At 46.0% G+C, this 24,799-nt stretch overlaps 1 protein-coding gene across 12 annotated transcripts in view; it reads right to left on the bottom strand.

The window, feature by feature from the left end:
- LOC119214646 (sorbin and SH3 domain-containing protein 1) overlaps nt 1–23,649 on the bottom strand; it is a 35,262-nt gene extending 11,613 nt beyond the window's left edge. For 6 of the 12 annotated variants that reach the window (XM_062566686.1, XM_062566693.1, XM_062566694.1 and 3 more), the window contains exons 1-16: nt 23,529–23,649; nt 15,092–15,134; nt 14,711–14,797; nt 14,247–14,363; nt 13,470–13,576; nt 13,201–13,342; nt 12,995–13,024; nt 11,940–12,082; nt 11,578–11,638; nt 11,378–11,452; nt 9,843–9,878; nt 9,621–9,723; nt 8,543–8,657; nt 6,944–7,027; nt 3,435–3,484; nt 1,336–1,514 (exon numbers count right to left, since the gene is read on the bottom strand). In XM_062566686.1, the coding sequence (XP_062422670.1) occupies nt 1,336–1,514; nt 3,435–3,484; nt 6,944–7,027; nt 8,543–8,657; nt 9,621–9,723; nt 9,843–9,878; nt 11,378–11,452; nt 11,578–11,638; nt 11,940–12,082; nt 12,995–13,024; nt 13,201–13,342; nt 13,470–13,576; nt 14,247–14,363; nt 14,711–14,744 (1,276 nt within the window). In that variant the 5' untranslated portion in view covers nt 14,745–14,797; nt 15,092–15,134; nt 23,529–23,649. Of the gene's footprint in view, nt 1–1,335; nt 1,515–3,434; nt 3,485–6,943; nt 7,028–8,542; nt 8,658–9,620; nt 9,724–9,842; nt 9,879–11,377; nt 11,453–11,577; nt 11,639–11,939; nt 12,083–12,994; nt 13,025–13,200; nt 13,343–13,469; nt 13,577–14,246; nt 14,364–14,710; nt 14,798–15,066; nt 15,135–17,689; nt 17,913–23,528 lie in introns of those variants that run through there. The other 6 variants (XM_062566687.1, XM_062566689.1, XM_062566688.1 and 3 more) reach the window with 6 other exon arrangements.
- Nucleotides 23,650–24,799: the final 1,150 nt, after the last annotated feature.

Genomic DNA, 24,799 nt, shown 5'->3' with positions numbered 1-24,799 from the left:
TTGTGTCACATAACCTGTTCCGCATTAACCTCCTACACGCGGCACACTCCTCTCTTCTACTTTTAGCGATCAGACAGGCGGCTACAATGATCAATGCCCAACGGCACCCCTGGTAATACACTGCCTTCCCACACCGTTGTAAATAATAATAAATCCTGAGTCAACCTCGCTGGTAAAAATATGACTGTCAGAAAGCTCTGATGAATGCTCGTGTCGGTTTCCGACTATAGCGTGCGGGCCGATAACGCCACAGATGGAGCCTGGAAGTGACACAACACATACACATGCTGCGAGACACTTTGAGAGCACGCGTGAGCCATCTGTCACATTCATATCTCCCAGAAAAACACACAGAGGAAGCTAACTAGAGAGGGGAGTCCTGCTCGCTGAAAAGCCCCGAGGACGCTCAGCTCTTCAGAGATATTTTCTCTTTTTTCACGAGCACAAGACAGAGACACATGATGAAGTGTTTGGTTACTGGCACTTAATGCTTCATCTCGTTGGGCACGAGGCTAACGAAGGAGCATGCTAGCTTGTTGAATGGATTGCCAAATGCATTCGCGACAAGAGCACAACAATTCCACTTTTTGGATGTGTTTTAGTTCCGAGCTTCACTATATTAGTCCTAATGTGGAAATATAATCTAATATCTATGGTGGTATGTTTCCCGATGTAAAGTACACTGACCAGGTGTATAGGATCAGACTGTCCTGTCCTTTCTCTTCCTTACATCTCCTCTTCAGCGGCCCCCTTTAACCCCCCCGGCCATATGGGCCGGCATTCCAGCCTCGGACCTCACACTGACAGCTGACTTCCTCAGGCCCCCCCCCTGTGCCCCTCCTGTTTATCCCGCCTGTCTGTTTACCTCGCTCTTCATCCATTCCCTCTCCTAAGCCTGCCTAGAGACTGGCGGCCCACAACTGGAGCAAGAGGTGGTGGGGGCAGGAGAGGAGGGGCGAGGGGGGTTAAACTCTCCAAGGTTAGCTTCCATCGACTTAGCAACCTCACTCCCTCTGTTTTTCCAAAGCAGATGGCCAGCACACGTTTAATGAAAACATCATCGGCATCAATACTAAATCAAAAGCTGGCGGGGGAATGAGTGCTGCGAGGTGATTGGCTGATACTGAGAGGGAAAATAAAACAGTTTGGACTCCAAGAGAAAGGTAACTGGAAACAGATGTACACTTTGAGCAGCGTATCTGTAACTCATCGGTTCTGTCTCAGCAGGAAAGGCCTTACGTGGCCTGTGCTGTATAGCAACACATCCACATCCATAAACACACACACACACCTGCCAATTTACCGGCAGCACATGCAACACGGTGGCTATCCTACCTTTAGATGAGGAGGAGCCGGCTTGGCGCTTGTTTAGGGCCCGTAGACCTTGTAAGGGAATGTCGCCGCCCTCCAGGACACTCTTGTAAACATGGCGGTCGCATTCTGGAGCCCCAGGCTCACCCGTGGATGATCCCCCGTCTTTCTCCACCTCGCTGTGTCCAGACTTGCTCGAGGAGCTAGACGGGTCGAGAAGAGGAAGGCAGACAACTAATCAAACACAGCCATATTCATCCGGAGGAGTTGAATTGCATTTGTTTTTTATGATAACCAAAGGAGAACAAATTGGGTAATTGTCTGTCATATGGTTCTCATTCAGTGTATCTTGAGGTGATTCCTGTCTTCCCATGCTTGCAGGGAAAAAAAATAATCACAGACAGGAAAAACCTGTCTCGTTCTCAACAGAAAATTGAAGACATTTGGAGGCCAACATTGAGAGGAGGCTCTACTGCAAATATCTTGGCATTCCAGAAAGGCCGACAGGACACTTTTCTATAAATATTCTCCCGACATTCCCACATGGCACATCAGGCCCGGCCACGCACCTGTACCGGTGTCAGGTTTACTCTACTTCACAGGGCGCTCCCGCTGCTGCTCCGTTTGTGCAGACAGACGTGTTTATCAAACCGAGGGAGACACCAGCGGCGTCAAATGAACACCCGTTTAAAATATAGTGTTAGTGAAAAGAGGAATTATAATTTTTCAAAACTTGTTTTATACTTGCAGTGCATAGTTTCACAGACTTACACAAACGTATGGCAACATTAGTCTCCCTGATCCCCAGCCCAACACAGAAAGCTCTTTCATAGCTGTGTGCCCTGCTGACTGCGGAGCGCCATTAAAAATCATGTTGGTTCTGGGTTACTTACAAGAATTCCCATAAATGACTACACAGGAAACCTGCAGGACAGGAGCCATTGAAGCCGGTCTCTTTGGACGTTTCGGGTCAAATTAACAGTCAGTAATCAGTCAATGAAGGACCTTCTGCACGTTACTGTATTGGTGACCTATTTCCCTGGAGCGATCAGGGGCTCATTTAAATGCCAAATACTGAGCATGTACTGCTGCTTTGCCATGGCAGCTCTTGTGGCGAGGCCACACAAAAAATCTTCCAAATGCTTTGAGTGTTAAGACCTTTAAAGCATGCATAAAAAGTGTGTGTGTGTCTATCCAAGTCCCGAAAACACACACATATACTAGGCGAATCGTTAATTTAATGCCGCCACCCTGGCACATTTGGCTTTGCATTTGACAGTGAAATGATTTACAAGACCGTTCTTCAAAATGCCAAACGGACCTCAGGGAAGAAAAATAAATAACATCCTGTCTTAAACATGTGTGCCTGTGAAGGAAGTCACTTCATGACTTGAGTTTCCTTTGAACTTCCAGCACCTCTTCTCCGGGAGCCCCTTCCATTCAGTGTGAACAACAAACCCCCGGATTAAAAGCTGGATTGGGAATCTGTTTTAACATACTGGGCCACAGCGACATAATGACTGCAGCAGATGGAGAGCTCTTAGCAGAAATAAAGGGAGGAAGTTTATTTTCCCCTGCACTTTAGAGCGAGACCGTCACCAGGGCTCGCTCCTGAATTCCTTACATTTTACGACGCAAACAAAAATAGAAGACGTCAATCTCATTGGACAAAAACTAGAAAGATCAAGGGCTCGGCGGGCTTTGTTTCAGGAACAGCCAGCATCCTCTTTCATGCTGCAGTTGCCGCTCATAGTTCTGTGCACACGCCCATTCGAGAGAAGATAACGGTTTTTAAGTTATGCAGCAGCTGGGTGAGCCTCTCCCCCACTGACATCCAGGTTTCTGTCTTTAAATAAATCCCCACACAGCAGCCATGTCTCACAACCCTCCCAACAAACCTCACATTATACGGACAGAGGACACACTGTTCGGGCGGCGTTGTGCCTTATTAACAGGATCTACCTCCGGGAAGCAGGAGTTCCCCCTATTGAGGGTGGGCCAAGCTCTGCATCTCTCACTGACATTTATCCCCATAACATGCCTTAAATAATCACCAATGTGCTGGAGGGAGGAAGCAAGAGTGAAAGCTCAAGTATCCGAATGGTAAAAAGAGGTGGACTTACTACTGCTGCAGGTCGGAGGCTGTTTCCAGGGGGCTGAAAGAGGGGGCACTCTGCAACAAACCAAACAAAGAAGTCATTGATAGATCCACAGGAAGGTCTCCTCCAGCTAGAACAGAGGCAGGGGCATTAACTAGAGTCAGATTCTCTCTTGTGGTCCTCGCTGTCGTTCTCTCGCCGCTCTGCTTTTTGTCTCAAGCAGCCGGGGTTCTTAGCGTCTCCGGACTGGGCTTGGCATGGAGGAGCAAGCGTGTGTTTTGGCCAGCGTGCAAGTTGGAGAAAACAAGCGGCAGTGAGAAGAGTGGAGGGGAGGCGAGGGGGGAATAGTGGGCGTGCATCGGTCAGGGGGCACCCGTGCGGGGAGGGGGCTGTCACAGGGCTCAGCCAATGGGCTGCTGTCTCCCAGCGAAGCCGTTTCTTTTGTCTGGTATTGAGTCACTCTCATTACCACTGGACCAGACCGGGGGGACAATTAACCAGCTGGTGGTGGAAGCGGGCCGAATTACACACACACGCACGCACACAGACACACACTCGACAATCTCACACACACTTAAAGAGCCAAAAGGAGACACAAAGGCTTATTGAATCCAGTCAAACATATTCATTGTAGAAACAGATAATTAACACACAGTTATCAAGACATAGAGCACAAAACAACTCAGTGTAAAGGACTACAAGAGTAAAAGTACGGGTTGTTTAGAGCAGATATGATCTCCAAAACACAGGCCTGTTCATTCAGCATGGAAGCAGCCACCAATATTTTGAATGGTTTAGAGCCAACTAATTTTAGCCCACTGTTTCTGTTGCTTCCTTCTTTTCAGACGTCACAGCAGGTAAAAATAACGGATATGACCCGGGCCACTATTGGGGCACGATTGCACAATCCCCATCGCAGCCAGCCCGGCCCTGCTCCTAACACCAGATCCACTTCCCCACGGTGTGGCCAAGTGTCCCCTTCCACACACCGGTGGCCAGACAAGGAGCAGTCTCCACTGCGACATTTGCCACAACATGCCTTTCCCACTCAGTTGCCGGGGCAGGATGATCATTTATAACCTTTCAGAATAAATGCCTGTCTTTGTAAGAACAGAACATCAGGCTGGCAGGTCTGTAGTCTGAGCTATTTATAAAGCCAAATGTTCCATGTCCACGCGGGGGGACACGTCAGTGTCATTGAATAATACAGCTCTCCCTCGCTCCGCCACATCTTGTACACCCGCCCCAATCTGATATGAGGAAGATAGTGTCCTCTTGCTCCCCTGGGTAATTGGGCTGTTACACAGACACACCATCGGTGGAAAGTAAACAGGAAACAACCGTGAAGCTTATCCGGAGTAAAGGAATGGCATCTTAATCTGGTTATTTACAAGATGCCGGACTAGTGTCACTTTATGTTAACCTTTATTTATACAAAAGGTTTCAAACTTCAAGCTTGAAACTAATTCTACACGGATATCACCAAACATCATATTACTGAGAAGGGCCATTTTTTATACAGATTATGAAATAGAGGGGCCAAATAGGAGTCAGAGGATGAGAGGTAAAACCCGCCCTAATAATCAGATGATGACGCACACAGAGGATGAAACGCGTCCCAAGCTGAACATGGGCATGAATGAAGGCCTCGGTGAGTCAGTGGAGCACCCATGACTACCTTTCTGCAGAATTCTTGTGTGCGTGTTTCCAAACAGGTGTCCCCAGCCACTCCGAGCCACTTTCATATTCAAAATAGCGATCCCGAGTAGGTCATGGTAACATGAATCCCATTCTTTCCAGCACCTTATTTGTGTAGATGTGTACTCATGAAAACAAACAGCTCCCCCAGTGTGAAGGGCCTGTTATAGCCTCGAGCGCCGCTCGTCCCATCCCTGCTAAACGCTTAAAGGTAAGGAACAGAGGTTAAATATAAAAGCACAATGAGCTGGCGGGCTTACACAGTCGCCTCCTTTAGAATCTGTCAGGTGGAGGGGGGAGGGGGTTGCTTTGTTTTGACAGTGTGGCAGCGGCCCCCTTATCCAGCACATGCTCCGCAGTGGGAGTCACCCTGCCGGTCGTAGGGGGGCAGAAGGCTCTTTCCCAACCGTAGCTAAGTGTGGACCTCGAGCTCCAGCCAGGCCCAGGTCCATCGATGAGCCTGTGTGTGACCTTAGCTGTCCCTGGAGGGGGGGGGGTTATCCTTTTAATCTTAACCACCATCGCTGTGATTATACACAGGTGTCACTCTTACACAGTGGCTGTTAAGTGACGAGGAGTGGTGGACCAGCACTAACAATTGGACAGGAAGAGGAAATAGTGCAGTCTCGTGGGATTATTAACCGTGTCACTTACACTAAGACCGCTCTTTAGGGGTATTTAGCGGACAAGTGGATAATTAACGCTGTGAAACCACAGTCGGTGTTCAAGATGTCGATCAGAGGAACTTGAATACTGTTAAGCGATACTACTTAGTGACTGGGAGTAGTTCACCACCACAATTAGACTTGAAGGTTATCAATAAGAACAAGAGCAAACTGGACCAGAGCTCTTCATCTAACCCGGGGAGCGCTGTGGCATATCTCTCCACCGGTAATACTCAGTGAGTGCTGATATGTCAATCAAACTCCAATGAGCCAGAGTGTCTGGCTCGGCCTTAAGGTCAAATACTACGCATACCAGGAGCAGCTTTAGAAGTGGCTTTGACATTAAACAGGAGCCAGTCGTTGAGCCGAGATCATCTGGCAAACGTCCAGGTTGCCATGAGGCCGAGTCGGCCGCCTCCACCGCTAAACCTCCTCCGCATATTCTCTAACCTGGAGCTGGAGACCCTGCGCCTGGCTGATGCAAGGACATGACCTCATGGGGTTACTAGCGGTGCCACCTCATTTGATCCAGGGTGTGGCTCTGACAGAGAGCAAACATCTGTTTGTGGGTCGGACTGTGCCCGCTAACTAAGGCCCGAGGCACTGGACTTGTCGTGGCCTTGTATTCTCCTTTATTCTGCATTTTGATAACTGCAGACTCTCAGAGTGAAGCGGGACTTCCTCTTGGGCAATGAGTTGGGCAACATCGAGGATACTGAAACGAGTACAAGCAAAAAAGTCAAGTGATAACTCTAAACTAACCTGTGATGATTAAATTGGAAATGTATCATGGACAGCTGCTCTACTACTGTAAGTGTAACAAAACCCTAGAAATATGAAATATGGGGAAAAAATGCAGCTATTATTCAGACAGCTTTCTAAGTGTGCTCACTCAGCATCCCTGATAGAAATAAATCGCTGAGAGAAACCTTTGAAGAGGGCAAAAAAAGATGGGGGACAAAGGGATGACAGTAGCTACGTCAAATGCTTGATGGGATTGCTGATATACATACAATAAACCCTGTGATTCATACACAATCGTGAAGAGGAAGGTCAAGAGGAAACTGGAGTAGTCCTCATAGACAGACACAGGTTGTTTAGGCATTATTTGAACATGGATGTTATCACATGCAATAAAATACTGTCACTTTAAAGACAGCGACCACTTACCGCTTTGTCAAACTCCATCTCTGAAAAGAATCTATACCATGGCTCATTCTCTATATCTACATCTTCTGGATTTACCTCCTGAGTCTAGGGGCATGGCAACAAGAGGAGGAGAAAGACAAAGAGAAGACAGTTCAGACAGCACAGAATAACACCAAGGTAATTAGAGATGGGTGATGGAGCCATACATTATCAGCACCACTAAAGGAGTTCCTATTGAAGAAGTGAATTAAATGTTATAAGTTCACATTTATATAAAGCCTACATCATTTAAAGCACTTCATATATTAGCTTAGCTTGGTTAAGCATGGACTGGAAACCGTCTGCAGCTGCAGCTGCAACAGTAACATGATAATTGAGCTTTAGAAGGGCTGTCACCAGGCTAGCTGCTTGCTTTCAGTCAAGGTCTTTATGCTAAGTTAAGCTAAGTAGCTGCTGGCTCTGTCTGTGTACTTAGTGGGATAATATGAGCGTGGTATAATTCTGATGATCTAAGTCTTCACATGTATTACCCATAATATAAAAATGTTTCTTTAATACAATACTTATCGGTCAGTGTACTTGTTTCTTCTGTAGATACTGTTAGTAACACCGAAAATGCTGTGATTAAGATTGCGTTTGAAACATTTTCATTTTATTTTATCGAATCCCCCTAACCGGATGACGAAACATGCAATTTTTGAAGATGATGCATCTGAATTTGATATAAGGGGCTTAAGTACAACTTTAAGCACCAGTGAGTAAAAACAATAGGCCTGAAAGTGACCAGCAAACGTAACAGGAACACTGACCCGCAATAACTGAGCTCGAGAAAGTAAACAACCGAGTCCATTATTTCAGTGTTCCCAGAATGAACGGGGGTAAACTCCCTCTAATGAGTCTGTTTGTTGCCACTGGGATCGTCCCATTCTTGGCTAGTGACATCTACTAGCCTGATGTGACCGAGGCATCAGGCAGTAAACAGTTATTACATAATCATCTTCTTCATCTAATTCATTCTGATTGCCTCCATGTCCTTGATTATTAAAGATTTGAAAAAAGGTGGTTCAATCTAAACGCGACATGTATGCGTTCTCCTTTGGTGTATATATTACACTGTAGATCTAGTGAGCAGCGGGCCAGTTATCATCAATAGAAAGCCCTGAAGGACACTGATAAATGCCGCTCTGAACCGCCACGGCTGGAGAGACGAAAGTGGTGTAGCGAGCGTTACTCGTCCCCTCAAGAAAAAACACGCGGGATGCATGTTTAGCGTCCTCTCACTCTGCGCTGATTCGACCCAATAACCTTAAATTGACAAGGAGACAATGGCTCTCCTTGTAAGGGATACTCCCCGCTGCCCAGCGCGATCATCTGTCACCGCAACAGGACACCCTCTAGGAATGCGGTGCACATGACGATTCAGGATACGCAGGTCGCCGTCCGAGCTGTTAGCGAGGCCGCCACTCACCCAAGAGCTCATACACAGAGGTGGTGGGTGGGGGTGTGCGTGGTGGGTGTAGAGTGGGGGACAGCTTACACAGACATGCACACGGAAAGACAGAGAGAGAGGGAGAGGGAGAGAGGGAGGGGGGGGTGCAGGCAGGCAGGCGGCTAGCATACCGTTCTCTCCAGCTTCAGCACCGACGATTTGCCCGGCTCGTACTCAAAGATGCTCTTGGGCTCGGCGCGGTACTTCCTGGTGTCCACCTTTTTATCCGGGGGCTCCCACTCGTTCCTGTGGTAAGACGTGTGTCGGGGAGGGGCGGGGTGTGGGTAAGAGCCAATCCTTATCAAGTAGTCTCCATGGCAACCAGCATAGGATAAGATGTTTTTTTGTTTTGTTCAACGTCTGCCCTCATTACCCCTACGCTCTCGCCCTCTCTCTCCCTCCCTCTTTCTCTTTTTCCTCCGGTCCCTCTATTCCTCTAATGATGATATGACAGAAAATCCAATTCCCGGTTCAGCCAAATCGGTCCCTCGATAAGACTAACAAGATTGAACCCAGTGACAAAACCCAGAGCACATTGTTTCCTGTGAGAATCGCTTACTGTAAGTGACGCTAAAGTTACTACTCACATAAAAAGGCCAAAATAAATTCGAAATACCCTATCCTACAGCCATTCTCTCTCCACAAATGAATTCTGAGCGTCATCCATTAGCACTTAGCCACAGGACATGTTTTGCCGCGGTCCCCTTTCATGACATAATCCCAGAGGAAAGAGGAAAGTCCTCAACATGTCATCTGCAGCTCTTGTGGGCAGCGATTTATCCTCCTTCACCTGTCCTCCTGAATCACTCTATCGCTCATTTCTTTACAGAGCAGATCGTGTCCATGTTGGTGTGTTTGTGTAGCCGGTGAGGTTAATCACACCTCCAGTAAAAACCGGGGGACATAGCTTTGGCATCCTCTGTGGACAAAATACCGTCAGACTTGTAATGTCTGAAAGAAGATATTGCTCCGCTGTGCTGTGTTACAAGCTGTGTATGTAAATAAAGACGACAAAGAACAAACCCGTCACCACAAGAGGCATCTTTTCTTTTCTGCATGTGACTTTAACATCACACTGTGAGGACATAACCATTAAGAGCCACCATTATCGCAGGAACACTCCCTGTTACAGAAGCATTTGCTGTGCTTTTGTACTCAATATCAAAGCCAACTCCATACGGAGGACGGGAGCAGATGGAGGACGCTGACCTTTTGGCGGAGGGTGTGAGGGACGAGGAGCGCGTTGGCACGGGCATCGACCGGCCTCTCGAATCGACCTCTGCGTCGCTTCTGGAGCGAGGAACAGCTCGCACTGAAAATAAGTCACAACGACAGCATGAAGCTCAACTGCAGTAATGCATCACAGAAATGTAACCAATGAATACTCATGAAGCCGATGCACATCGATGAAAGCTGAAAGCCCAAACTCACCATCTTCCAAGTAACCCAAGGGCGTGGGACAGTCATCTGAAAGAGGGTGCAGAGAACAAGCAAAAACCATTACAACTCCTGATTGTATGTGCTCCGGTGCTTGAAAAATAATAAATATAGCCCGAAACTAAATTATTCATTACAAGTACCATTACACGTTGCATTAGGGCGAGCATTACAGGTTCACCAGACACAATCAAAGGGTGTCAAATCAAAGCACTAACAGGAAACATTACTGAGCTATAAAGGGGATGCAAGCATCAATAAGCACCGGGCCTCTGAATAAATAACGCCGGGTAAAGCAACAAAAAGTTTTGACTGCCACAATCTGAATCATCTCTGTATAAAGGATATACTTTATGTAAGAGAACATTTACAGAATCACATCAATCACAACCCCACAAGGAGGAGACCGCGTCAAGCTGAGACTGAGAGCAAGTGAAGAGGAAATCTTATTAACGATCTTGTTCTTGTTTATCGGATTAAAACCAGGAGCGTGAGTGGAACCTGAACAATCTACTGGATTGGAACATGGATTAGTGAAGCTTAAGAGCGGCACACAGTCTGAAGGTTTGGTGCTGCCTGAAGGACTCTACACGGCCCAAAGTACTCAGTGAGGTGCTGCAGCAGCATCTAGCGGAAGGACTCGGACACTACATCACCAGAATGACGCTCTCCTCATTCAAGATGAGGATGCTTAAGAATCAACATTTGTAAGCACGATCTTAAGATGATTAACAGCAAAAAAGAGAAAGGCATTAGTGATTGTTAAAACTTGTCAGGGGAAAGTAGATCGGCACTGCGAGGCTTCGTGCATCATCGTTGTCAACAGGCCACTTTTTGTGACAATAATCATCAAAATGAATTAGATGGTGAAGCATTTTCCCAAACTTTACCATCGGCAGCATTGCAAAATATTAGAGGTTATCTCCAGAAAATTAGCTTTGCACTTTGCAAAACTTTAGTAAGAGACTGCTTAAAAAAACTGTTATTTTAATTGATGGCGCCAAGGCAGAGATATCCTGACTATTTGTCTCTAATGGCTAACTCAGCCTAACAGCCTTTTTTCCAGCACTCATTTTGAATTGACATCGTAGAAAAAGCACAGGCGTCACTAATAATAACAGCGATGGCTGCGTTCTGTTCAAGTCATGACCGTGTGAAAATGAGCAAGCGCCCTGAAGCAGGATAATGGAACGCAGCCATCAGTTATTTCACTTCGTACTACTGCTCTTTTCCTACTGTGACATGTCAAAATATATGCCCTAAAAAGAAAAAGGCCTAATAAAAAAGCCAGCTGAGCTTAAAATCTGCCACGACAGGCTCATTTTGCACAAAACCTGCGGTGCACAATTTTTTTTTGCATGAAACCTGCAGTGCATCTACAACACGGGCAGATAGCGGCTCAACTATATGAGCACTGAGGTCGGGAAATATCAGCTAAAAGGTGAAACACAGCCAAAGTATTTGAAGAGGGACAAAGATAGCGGTAGATCAGTAAAGCCAACAAGAGCGGAGTCTCTGCCATCGGATACCTTTGGATTTCATCTGAATGTCAGAGTTGTCGGGGAAAATGTAGGTAGGGCGGTAAGGGTTTTCCTCAATAGGCTCTGAGCACGGTGATGGAGAGACAGAGCACAATGTGACATAACATACAAACACACTTAGAAACACACACACACACACACACACATAGGGCGTGACAACCAACAGAGGAACACATCAAACGTCTTACCGGGTATTCTGTGTATCTGTTTGAACATTGTCTTGTACCAGTCTTTGGACTTGTCAGTGTTCTGAAATGTAGATGAGGAGATTTAATCAATAAGCCAACATGACGGATGAAAAATACATTCAGCAGGGGTGTGTTTAAGTGTAACGGAGAACGCCATTTAAAATGTTTCAGCATTTTACATTTGACTGTTTTTCCAGCCTAATGAGTTCTGTCAGATGCTAGGTTACATAAAAGCACAGTGATGTGCTCTCACTATCATTATGTATAAATAACATCCAAGACCCATATATCCTATGGACAAAAGAGCCGTCATCCATGGTGAGTAGATTTGTCTTCGCTGGACAGAAAGTTTTGTCCCTCACCCGCACAGGGACAATGGGCTTGTTGAGAGGACCGAGGACGGGCGAGTGCAGGGACAGCTGCAGCCTCGTCCAGTCCATGTCCGGGACCGCACTGACCGAGTCTCTGCCAGGATCCGGGCTTTTGTCCTTCTCTGGGGTTGGGTCTGTTACAAAAACAACCAATGCTTTAAAACAGACAAAACGCACAATTCCCACACACAAACACGTAAGTACGGCAGTGAATATGATGAGATATACAGATGTTGGGGCAGCATACAGTAAATGGCAACATGATGTGAACAAGTGGTGAGCTTGAAAAGTAATTTGTGTGTGTTTCACCAACATAAAGAGTCGATTGGAATGTACGTCACATGCAAGAAGCATATTCCGTGTGGCTTATCACATCATGATGTTGCATTTCAAACCTACAAACGGGCTCATTTTTCCTCACATAATGCGTTTTGTATAGCTTTTCTTATGCAGAATAATTGCACAAATGCTTCCTAGGTGTCATTAAGGGGCATTTCCCCCCCACATAGTACAAAAGGGAATATAAATGTCTTTTATAGTATTCGGTTCTTGTTAGTGCTCCATGGCAGTAAACACTTTCAATGACACAAACTGCTGAGTATGAGGTGACCTCTAGCACACTGGCAGCATGTGACAGTTGGCCTCTGAGAAAGAGATGGGTCGTCAGTGGATGAAAGTGCACGATCTCACATGCCATGCCGGCAACAGACATGAAGTTAAATGAGCTTTGACGCAAGTCTGGAATCAGCAAAAAACAGAATGCAGAATAACATACAGAAAAGTGATGTTTCTGTATAGTTTGGGACCTTCTCCTTTAACTAAAAAACAGTTCCAATGTTTTCATTACACCAATGAATAAAATATGACTCATTAACATCACCAGCCTGGTGGCGAACACATTAGGTGTCGAGGCAGTGGGAGGGTGATGGATGCTTCAGCCCAGGGAAATAAATATAATACATCTTAATAAAAACTGGGACTGCTGCCGGCGTAGTCTGAGAAATGACAAACACATCCCAAATAGCACCAAGACCTCAATGCATTACCTTTGAAATGATTAAGATGCTTTTTCTGCTCTGTTTTAAGGGAAAGACAGACAGAAGGACATCACAGTGAAATGTGACACAGAGCTCTGCACAAAGCGGGACAACGCCAACGCGCCACACAGGTTGGTTTTTATGACTGATGAGACGTGTGAGAGTGAGATCACGGTCAAACTGGAAAGCTCTGGTGAACTCGTCATGGCACTCACCTCTGTTGTGTTGCAGCAGCACTATTGTGGGGTTAGCCGTGCTGGTGCACGGATAAACAGAGCTGGAGGTCGATGTGATACAGCTGGGAGCGTTGGCCGAGGATGGAGCCTGATTCTCTTTCAGGCTCTCTGGGGAAATGGCCTGGAGGTGACAGAAGTGAGAAATGTTAAACAAAGCTTTCTGGGCAAATTCTCCCTAAATTCTCTTAATGATCTCCAGAAGCAGCCACACAAAGAGGTTGTGTTAAACAGAGAGAAAGTAAACGTACCTGGCACCGGGGGTTGTTAGGAGGCGGTAAATCACTTCTGATGTTGCTGCCTCCCTCCGCCAATCCTGCTTTAGAGCTGTCTCCATTAATGTGGCCTGTCCAGCCACCTGAAAAGAGTCCAGAGGTCCCTCAGTTTTGGCAGTCAGGGCAGGGAATGCAGGTTGAAAAAAACACTCAGGATAACTCAGAATAAGTTCCTTATTTCAGTAAAACGCAGCCATAGCAGCTAGGTCCCATACATACATCCCGTTTCAGTACACAGGGCGTGGATGCTTTCCTAGGAGGGTTTCAGCAATGTTAAAATGTTCAGGGAAGAAAAAAGAAAAGAGATACTCCCACAATCTCTGAACTTTGTCATCAGAACAAAGCAGCCTTTCATTGAGCTTCAGAGGCTGTTTGTTCCGATGGCCTTTATATTCAGGCTCTACAACAATTAAAGCATCTCCCTCAGAAGGGCTCCTCTTCGCTGTGCGTACCAAAGAAGCCCACGGACCAGGCGCCCGCTCCGAAGGGCAGTGGGCCGGCCCCAACAATGAAGCTCTTTGACATTGCTCATATTTTTATGCACAATCGGCCTCCATCGCGCCTCTGATTGCTCAATTCCAAAACATGGCACAATATTTAATCCCGACACTGAAACAGAACTGTGAAAGAGATGAACACTTTTTCCACGACCAAAGAGGAAGATTAAATGCTGTTTCCACATGCCATGCCATCACTGGCCCGTAAACATCCCGTCCTGGTGCAGGGAGGTGTGGTCAAGCAGCTGCGACTTACTTGGCGTTGTGATGGCGTTTGGCTCCGAGCTGATGCGGCCCTCGTCGTCTATGTGGATGAGGGTGGCCCTCAGGGTCACCACTCCTTTCCCCTTGCACACTCTGCTGGGGTCCAGATCTGAAAAGCGTTCAAAAGGAGAGCGTCATCTTCGCAGCTCCTCATCGATCATCTCACACAATGTGACAGAGTGCACACCCCCTTTGGGGTTGCTGGGAAATCTGAGCTATTGCTACCTCGTGCCCCAAATGACTGAAATAGAACTGCAACGCCAGAACCAGGCCATCAAATTAATATCCTTGAACAAACTAATTGCAACCATCACAGCGTCAGAGCAGGAAGTAGAGTGGCAGGAGCGTCTCAACAAAGCTTACTAAAGTGACGCCCTACATTGTTAACCAGAGACTTTGTGAGACTGAAGTGTCCCACAGATGTGGACAGTCGGCTGGGGCGGAGGGATATGTCACCTGCGGCAGGAATCAGGTCAGGAGAGACTTTCATGGTCGTCAGCGGCGTGATCCTGACAGAGCAGGCGGCTCGAGGTTGTGATGGGACTTTAACACAAACACAAACATGCACACACACACACACATGAAGACAAAGTGTAGAGACACACCGAAGGGATGAAAGATGTTGAAACATTCTGTACCAGTGAAAAGCTGGAAATGTTTGTGATAGATAAATAAAGACATTTATGACACAAACTGGAAAATACAAATTCAGAAGAATGCAGGAAGCGTTTCATTCCTAAAAATAACGCCTGCTTCCTAAATGTGCCCCGAAGGTAAACAGATGCTACTGAGCCCTCAGTATCATGACTTACTGGTTTTGAGAGGGAGATGACTTACTGGGAGTGGTGCTTGGTCTCACGCTGCCCCCTTGTGGAGAGCCCTGGAAAACAACACAGCGTATTCAGGGAAAACTGCACATTATTAAGTGTGACGCATCATAAAACTTCAGCGAAGATGACCTCGGGTCACAGTTTAATCAACACTAGTGTTTGTACAGCGCAGTTAGAGAAGGAAATGCCTCTTGGTAACTGTGTATTTGTGTCTTAACACTGGCCCCATCTGCAAATATTAGTACATCTAATATTCATTTTGGAATAGTAGTGATTAATGGATTCTAAATATTTTAAAATATTTCTAATTAAGCCGTAAAAGGTTAATAAGGTAAAAAATGATATCAGAGATTTAGTTGTGTTAATGCTCCTGTCCATTTTCCATTTATATGAATGAACATTTACAGGTATAAAATAGAGACTATAAAACATGATCAAAAAGAAGGAAAAACAGAACAGAAGAATATTCAAAATAAAAAAATGAATCAAATAAATCATATTTCACATGGATAAAATTAAAAAGGGGACTTGGAACAGATCTGGATGTACGAGTGTATTACGGAGGAGGAGTGGCTGAGGTCAAGATTCCTCGGCTGCAGCTCCTGTCATAGTGGGAGTGGACTCACTGCCACTAGTGGCCCGTATACAGCTAATGAAATTGTGGTGGTACTATGGTTGGGTTACACACTGAAACAAGATACAATAGAGCCAGACAGAAAGGCGTTGAACCCTCAGTCTTCTGTTTAAACTATGCGATGACACACAAGACTTCATTCTTCATTAGAAACCAATGACACACTCACAGCTTTACAGCACATGCACCAATAATAAAGCAATGACCTCTGGTGTTATAAATGGAAAGGTCCGACAAATACAATCATGTTATTTTATCACCCATCTATGTACCCATCATCAAAGGAACCAAACGGCAGAACAATGTCCAATATTCACGTTCATCATGTAACTATGATTACGACAAAACCATCAAATTAAGGTGAGTGCTATATCGTCCAAAACAATGCATGTGTAACATACAATAATGAATGTACCTGATTCCTGAATTCAAACTGGTATCTGCTTTCCCCTTTAAGAACTAGAAGGGGGGGGGGGGGGGGGGGGACCAAACGTATGTAAATCTGACCTGCATCAGTTGAGCATGCGAAGGCAACACCAAGGCCACCAGAGAAGTGGCTGTGAAACACTTCGATGGGCCTCCTATTGTGCTCCGCCAGCACGACTGATTTAAGAGACGTCCTCATTTAGGATGCTGATTGAGTCAAGACACACACACACACACACAAAGGCACTCAAGCGGTCACTGGAGCATACATGTTCGCACACAGGGGTACACCACTAGAGTTTTTGTTCGCAGGCTAAGGAGGTGTGTTCAACTAAATCCATTCTGAGGTGCTTTTTAAAGTTGTACCTCACACACAGAGTGTGGCACTGTGATGTGTGCGTTGTGTTTACACACCGCGGTAAACAAGCCGACCTGGCAGGGGACTCGTGGTCCAGCTGGAAAACTGCTCAAATAGGCCTTAGTAGACGAGGGACAGAATGAGAGCGATACCAAACGAGACCCCCCCCCCCCGGGGACACACAAAACCTATTAAAACTTCTTCCAGTCTGGAAGCCGAGCTGTTCCCTGAGCGTCAGAAACCCGCTGTCTCCATCCCCCTTCTCCCCCTTCTCCCCCCTGCGTCTCATTGGGAACACTAGCGGACATTCCTTTGAGCAGTGCAGACGCCGGCCTCTGCTTCCGTCGTGTCCTCAGGCGAACCCTGAGATGGTCAATGGACAGGAAGAAGAGTGACGCGGGAGTGTTCGGACCGCTCACACAACATACACACTGGGAAGATGACAGTTTGCAGGGTGTTCAGCTGGCTGTATAAACACACCACAGCACAGCTCGCCCCGCTGGCCTTTTTAGGAAGTGATGCCTCAGAGCAGAGCCTGGCGTCCATGCAGCCGAGAGAAAAGAAGAGACGGTGCAAGAGCTCAGGGACGGCCGGCGGCGACGGGGCCAAGACAAACAGGGCGATGAGAGTTCACTTCAGAAGATAAACCTCGGCAGCATCATAAAGGTGCTTTTAGATGTCTCTACTTGACAAAGGGGCTGAATTCTAAGAATGTCTAAGGCACAAACAAAAGGATGGAGATGTTACAGCCGGAAAAGGAGAAGCTCGACTTTGTAATGTCGAAGCGAGCATTCTCCGTCCGGGGGCGTCACGCTGAGCGGACCAGCCGCCTCACACACAACGGGACGACAATCAAAGAGTTTTAGTGTTTCCTCAAGGACGAGGAAGAACATTTACCGCCGCAAACACAACTTCACACGTCTTCTGGTTGTCTTTTGGAGACTCCTCTTTCACAGACCCGATGGGCCTGGTATGAAGCCTTATCTGACAGCGCAGGTGTTACTCCTGCTCGACAAGCCAACGGAAGCGGCTCTCAGCGCAAACTCGGCGGATTGACCTAAAAGCAGGAATATGCGGTGAAGGACAGATGACTCATCCCGTCTGCAGCCACGAGACACTCACACACACACACGGACAAACAAATGTGGACGCCCAGTGAGTCACTAAAAGTCCAGCGCATGCATTACCTCGGAGACGAGGAGCTCGGCGTGTCCTCAGTCGGCGGGCATTGGCTTCCATGTGGAGCCTCTTGGGGCGTCAGGCTCAGCTTTGAGGGTCTCGTCTGGGCGGGACGGTCCCAGCTTTGACCTTGACCCTCGCTCTGCAGGGGGTCTGTTTGTTTTTGACAACAGGCGTGCTCAGATGGAGCTGTCACCACATGCCACACAGGAATGTGGCACCCACTCAACAACTGTGCAAACCTGCATATAAAAAAAGCTCTAGCGCAGGCAGAGACACGTCACCGACTACATCATTAATTAACTAAAAGGTAATTCATTGATTTGTAACATACAATGAAGGTCAATGTGATTACTTTTGTTTAAAATATACCAGGTCCAAAGACCATCATCTGAAAGGAAGAAAAAACACAATCTACCAATAACTTGATTACCGGATCAATTCCACAATAGGAACAGTTCAATTTAGTGACAAAATATGTTTACTTTTTGAAGGGGACCAATTTTACTATTTTTAACAATCGAGCCAGGTGTTGATTAGCTTAGATTAGAATCGCATGAAGACCAGCAGCATGTGGAAACAGTGAGCCTGGCTTTCTTAAAACCACTAGTTCTGCTTCTGTACCACTAGACACAATGTGAAAGTCAGTGGGTTTGAAAAGTCTTGGTTGGCATCTTTTAACCGATTGCTCTTTCCAGCTTATATAGCTTAGATACAGTATGTGTTCAGTCCTTAGAGAGGAATACACTGAATCAGCGTTAAAGGGAATTCTTCCCAAAATATAGAAATTTGTGAGTGGAAAAAACACACACACACAAAAAAAATCACATATATATATATATATATATGCTGTTTTGAATGACCACACATACAGGATCATAGGGTTGATCTAAATACATTTGCATTTACATTTAAATGACAGTAATAAATCAAATGAAATAGCTGTGTTGTATGGGGCTGTGATCAGAGAGGATCTTCCATCTAATTAGATGTGGGAACCAGCAAACAGATGTCTGACCCCCCGTGGATACAATAAATAGGTTTTCCTGTGCCGATAAGAGGCTTCTGATGTGTACCTCTAAGGCAAATTTCTACTTGGACTATGAACGAGTTTAAGCTATTGATTTTTTTTCCACCAGGATTGCTTCATGTGTTTTTAATGCCCAGTGTGACAAAGCCAAAACAATCCTCCACCCACCAAAACAATCCGTCCCCCATCCACCCCCCAGTGTGAACTCCAAACAAAGGTGCAGTGGTACCAAGTTGAGCTACGATGTGTTTCACACAAGAGGTCTCTGTGTCTGAAAGAAAGCTCCGCTGACACAAAAGAGCCCTCATCACAGCCTCAGCTTAACGGACTGGGAGGTGTGGGGAGGTGGGGGGGCGTTACGTAACGGTTGACTTCTGCTTTGTCAACACATGGCAGAGAGGAGCGAAGCTAGCCAGCACTGTGCGTGGATCCCACCAGACAGCTCCAAACATGGCTCGATGGGGCCGCTGTGCAGCAGCAGCTTATCCCCCTAATTGAGAAGAACCCCCCCCCCCCCCCCCCCCCCCCCCCCTCTCCACCCCGTCCCATCCCCACCCTTCCAGCTCTCTTCCATAAACAGCTTCCATGCTGGACGCCGGCCTGGGATTCTACACATTCCTCCACTGAGTTATTTGAAGTTCATTTCAAACAACTGCAGCATAAAAGGAAATGTATGTAACATAAACACTGCAGTCATTAGAGGCCTCAGGGCCGGTTTACGCACTTGTGTTGATAATGGAGCGAGCTTACGCCGGGTGACACTACTCTCTAAAATCTCACTAATGAACCATCACAGCCATGGTGAGGTGATGGCATCAGCGTTTCTGTCTTTTTGGAAAACAGAAGCATCCATCACACCAGCCGGTGAAGGACGTGTCCCTCGGACGGCTTGGTGCGTGTTCCTGAGACGCTCTGACATTCATCGGCTGTGACCATGGCGAGCCCGCGCAAGGGGTCGTGGTGAGACGCTTACGGAGGAGAGCCAGTCCTGCTCATGGCGTTCCTGCCAGGCTTTTAGAGCCAGTGTAACAAGAATGTCAGCAGGCTGACAGTTCAGCCCGGGTGATCCATCTCCACAGGGAGGGCCCCGGGCTGCACTCCAAAGACTGAGAAAAACAAGATAAACATTCACCGGAATATACCAGTAGGTCTGCTGTGTGTCTTCGGGAGGTTGGTGGGGGGGCTTTTCGGGAGTTTACTTCGGCAAAATGTAAAAAATGAGCAAATAAGGAGACAGTCATCAGCGGATACCGATGGTGACGTATAATTGGAAATAAATCCACAACTATTAGTTGCCGCCATTTAAGTTTGGAAATCCGAATACGAGACACACATGAGGCTCCTTTGATGTCGCGTATGGAGATAACTAGCTCAGCTGCGCCCGACAGATTCCCCCCGGCTTAGATAATGGGGCGCGGCGCCCACATTAGGTGAGCCGCGATGACATTTCAAATCATTGTCCGGCAGAGTGTTTCCTCGTCTCTGCTGGATGTTGTGACCCTAAAAATAACTCTCCCAGCGCCTACGTGACAGCACCACTTGATAATTGAGTCATAGGATATGGCGGCTGAACGTGAATATAAACAGCGATGTGATAATCCAGCAATTTTGAGTGCTGTGGAGGTATCCTCGTGTGAAGGGGACCCGTGCCAGGGCCCCAGCGGCTCCCCACCGGGCGTCTATTTCAGGAAGGCCGACCCAGTCTCACTCGACTCGGTCGACGACGGCGTCACACGCGTATTAACAGTTCCATTATTGTTCGTGAGTGATGCATCAACCTGCCGCTGCATCACTGGCACTTTTTAATTCTGGTCTGGCTTGTGCGATGACGGGTCGAGGACACATGCTGCTTCTAGTTCAAATATAGTCCGGCAACTGGCGTGATGCTGTTGTGTTTTCCATCAGTAACACATGGGGGGAGGGGAGGGGGCTTACATCCAACACTGAAGAATATAGATTGTCTTTTCACTCCCTTGTTTACATGTGTCTATGATCGGAGAGAGGGGAGGTGCGGGTTCTTTGTGCCACAAACATAGGAGCACCAAAGCATAACACTTTACTCCACCATCCACTTCAGCCAATGGCAGCAGATTGAGGAACCAGACGATTGCTTGGGGGTGGGGGTTGCTAAGCAACCTGTTGTAACATCAAGAAGAGGGAAAACAGAAACCTGTTCAAAGCGGATGTTCAAAGCAATCTGTTATTCACAGTAAAGACGGGGCTGTTTCCTCACAACAAAGGTTCTGGTCCGTTTCTTGCTGATCTCCAGCTCCACTAAGAAGATGACATGCATGACTTATATGCAGAAATATACAGAGGCAAGGAGGAGAATAGTGTTAAATCACTTCTGCTAATGTCCTGTTTCGTTACGTGCTCTCATTCTGAACACATGGGTGCAGTGGATCTTCACTACAAAGACAGCAGCTTCCTCATACCAGTCAAAGTATCAGGTGAGAAACACTCAATTGGAAAAGCAAGCAATGAGTTGGTTTCACTTCCAACTTAAATAAATGTATCTTGTTATTTCACCTTTTCTAATATTTCGTGTTAAAGATTTCCAAACCAATCGAAGATCCTCTTGTAAAATCACAACTGGTTATTGTGGAGGCCAGCCTGCCCTGCTAGATCTCTGGAGTTCAGTTTGGAGATTTATGTTTCCAAAAGTTGGTCCTCTCAAATCTAGAGGACTGGCAACTCGACTGGAAACAAGATTGATGAAATATTAACCACTGTGCTGGGTTAATACAAACAGTATGTTTGTCCAGCTCCAAACACTGAGATGCAACATTTTGACCTTGATTTCTTTGCATCTTGGAAAAAGCAACACCAAGCTAACCTCCCTTTGTGTTTGAATATTTGTCAATCTGTAACCTGTTGATACAAAGTACAATACCTACTCTAATAGATACACTGCACATCTGTAAATTGAATTCAAACATAAGCCAAATCGTTACAATCATAAAAAAACACTGTACATGGTTCAAACTTGACTTGTTCATTGCACAACGCTTGCAGTGGGTCATGAGGGTTTGAGTCGCTCTGTGAGTTACTGCAGCTGACAGCGGAGCCACAAGGTAACATATGACTTCCATTTACACACGTACACCTACCCTCATTTCAGTGCAAACACCTGCAACTCCTCTGCTGACATGTCGTCAACCAGCGGTCTGCTTCATATGCCGCTGATCCACTGCTGAGTTAAAGATACTCGGTAGTAGCTACACAAGGTGTGTTTCACATAATGGATTAGAGCACACGTACACTCGAGTCCCTCGCCATGTAGCTAATGGAGGGCCTGCTCTTTCTCTAAATACACCATCTCTATTAAATGTGATCATGCGATAAGACAGGTAGAAGAGTTTCCATTCCACATTCCACATTGCAAAACACAGAAAAAAAGTTATTTCTTCCTTTATAGAAAATCCATCTGACTACTTTTCCTCTTTCCTGTGTCCTGGAAGCAGTTGATGAATTATTTGTGTTGGGGTTAATATTTGATCAAGCTTGTGAAGCGTCTTGTTACTTAGATCCCAGGAAGGTAAAAAAGAAATTGTCGTAAAATAATGAATGAAAACGCGACAGACAAGACAAACACATCTGCTTTGCTTCAGAGGAAAACAACACAACCTGTCAACAGTGGAAGAACTACTTTTGGACACGTGATGATTTGTTTTATTTTTCAAATTAGGTACCTGAGAACTATTCTGAGATATAATATCGGGGTATAACAGATTATGAGGTTAGTCATTTTTAAAGAAATCCAAAGGATTCTCATAGTCAGTTCTTTTAATTCCTCAGCAATTTTGTGTTTATTTTAACATTGTAGAGCTTCCTCTCCCCATGACATACTGTGTGGAACATCATATTCTTTGGTAGTACTGCAAAATCAACAACGAAAGGGTCAGCACATTAATGATCTGTTTTTATAGGCTGTGAGGCAGTTGTTTATGTCACATACACCTCCTACAACAGAAAGTTTGCACTGTGTCAATAACTGAGGTGACTACGGGCACTGATATTACTGTGCAGTTACACGAAGAACGGTTTAAAACGTTTAATCACCATTTAAGTGTGGCTCACTGAAAATCTAGCACAGCAATTCAGTCTTTCCCACCTTCAAGATCACCTTATGAAGAATGACAAGCGGCTGCAGTCCAATCTGACAACAGCGTGCTAAAAATGATGATGGGATGCTACTCGATCAACTTTTTCCTATCACCTCCATGCCACATAATATGTATGCCATTAAATGGCCCTGATGTCACTGTGTGCATGTGGAGCAGCCCCCCCCCCCCCCCCCCCCCCCATGACTCACATGGACACCCGCTGATCAGCCTCGCTGCAACCTGCCACCTTTAAAGGCAAGCCCACTCCAGTTAGGATGAATTCGTGCTTTTTACAAATCATGCCTGTCAGGTTTTAGGCAGAGTACAAAGTCAGGGAGCGTTTCAATTCCCAGACCTGATCATTGTGTTTTTCTCCCCCGGGCATCTAGCTTCAGAGTGTGGCACCAATGGCGCGTTTGCACCGTATGCATCAGCCTGTACTGCGGTAACTGTCCCAAAGCCTCTCTGCTGAGATGCTGAATCTATATGGACTCACTCATAAAAGCACTTATACGTTTGAATAAGTCAGCTAAATTCACACTTAGTAAATGAGCGATGAATGGTAAATACCACAAAGTCAGCTGTTAAATCCAATCCAATTAAAATGAATACAAGAGAAAGAAGGTAGGCATAGAATAATAATATATCTCCAGAAAGCAATAAAGAGTCCCACGCAGAAGTCACTAAGAGCTGTTACAGGGAGCCGCTTACCTCCGTGTGATGGATATCCAGTGTTACGCTCGCTGCTGCACACACACTTCACTGAGCTCCGCGCGCTGCTCTCCACCAGCGTCCCGTCAGCGCTTCACCCTCACCGGCCTCAGCTGCGTCACTCGGCCGCACCAAAGAGCCAGCTGGCACCGGGGGATGGGCCACGGCCTCTTCACAATAAAGGCGCAGTCACTTCATTACGAAAATCGAAAAGAATGTTAAAATGAATATGTTTCGGCTGAAAACGCTCACCTATCATCATATTTGTTGGCCACTTTAAGGGAGCTGAACAGCACATGCTAATGCGATAGCTAGCTATCAAGCTCGCTGCTACCTGGATTAGCAATAGCAAGTAGCTTGTTAACTTTACCTTTAGCCCTCCACGACAGGGACCACTTAATGATTATTAATGAATTAATTAAAATTTGTAAAATATACTATAGTTGCTATCAACACATTAGGAAAAAATGAGCTGCTACATGCCACACTATGCTTACTGACGTTAGCTAGTTGCTAACATTGGGTGTTAGTGGCTTTGTGTTGGGAAAGTACAACAGCTGCCCGTTGAGGCGGGAAACAGAGTTGATCCAGAGACTGCAGGTTGATTGCAACAGTAAGGAAAGAACCTCGAGCCAAGAGTTAAGTTAAAGACTGTAAAAGCAAAACACTAAAGATGCTATACAGTTTTAAGGGGTAAAAAGGGTAGTTGTATCTTTATGACCAAAACCACGATATTACACAATTACTGAAGAACCATTGCGAACATAATATTGCACAGCTTCAAAAGTGTTTGTCTACAAAAATACTGATAAATACATATAGTGTGTATATAAAACATGCAGACAAATCTGCATTGATCAATATAGTAAATAATTAAATAAATAATACACTGTTTAAAGAATGCTTGCAATGTTTCCCTATGTTTGTCTGTTTGACAGTGGTTTGACAGTGGAGCTTTTACTTTGGAAGTTTTGACCAGAAGTCCAGGCTGGCTACACTCTCTGTGACTTCACACAAGTGTCTCTCCTCCCAGAGACTTTTAAAAGGCAACGGATTGGCCAGCCTGGATAATTAATTTATGTTCAAAGCAGTGATGTCATTCTTCTTTGAATTAAATTGCTGTGTGCTTATTTATCTACTCAGAAACAGGGTTTCTACATACCTCACACATCACATCATAGTGGAATCCAAAAGCACTACCAAGTGACCAAACCTCATACTGCACAAGAAAAGAAAAATATTGTAAGTAATGAAAAGAACACCATTGGTAT

The sequence above is a fragment of the Pungitius pungitius genome, chromosome 13, assembly GCF_949316345.1.
Source record: "Pungitius pungitius chromosome 13, fPunPun2.1, whole genome shotgun sequence".
NCBI lineage: Eukaryota > Metazoa > Chordata > Actinopteri > Perciformes > Gasterosteidae > Pungitius > Pungitius pungitius.
The sequence above is the reverse complement of the archived record's forward strand: the minus strand, read 5'-3'. Positions and strand labels throughout refer to the sequence as shown.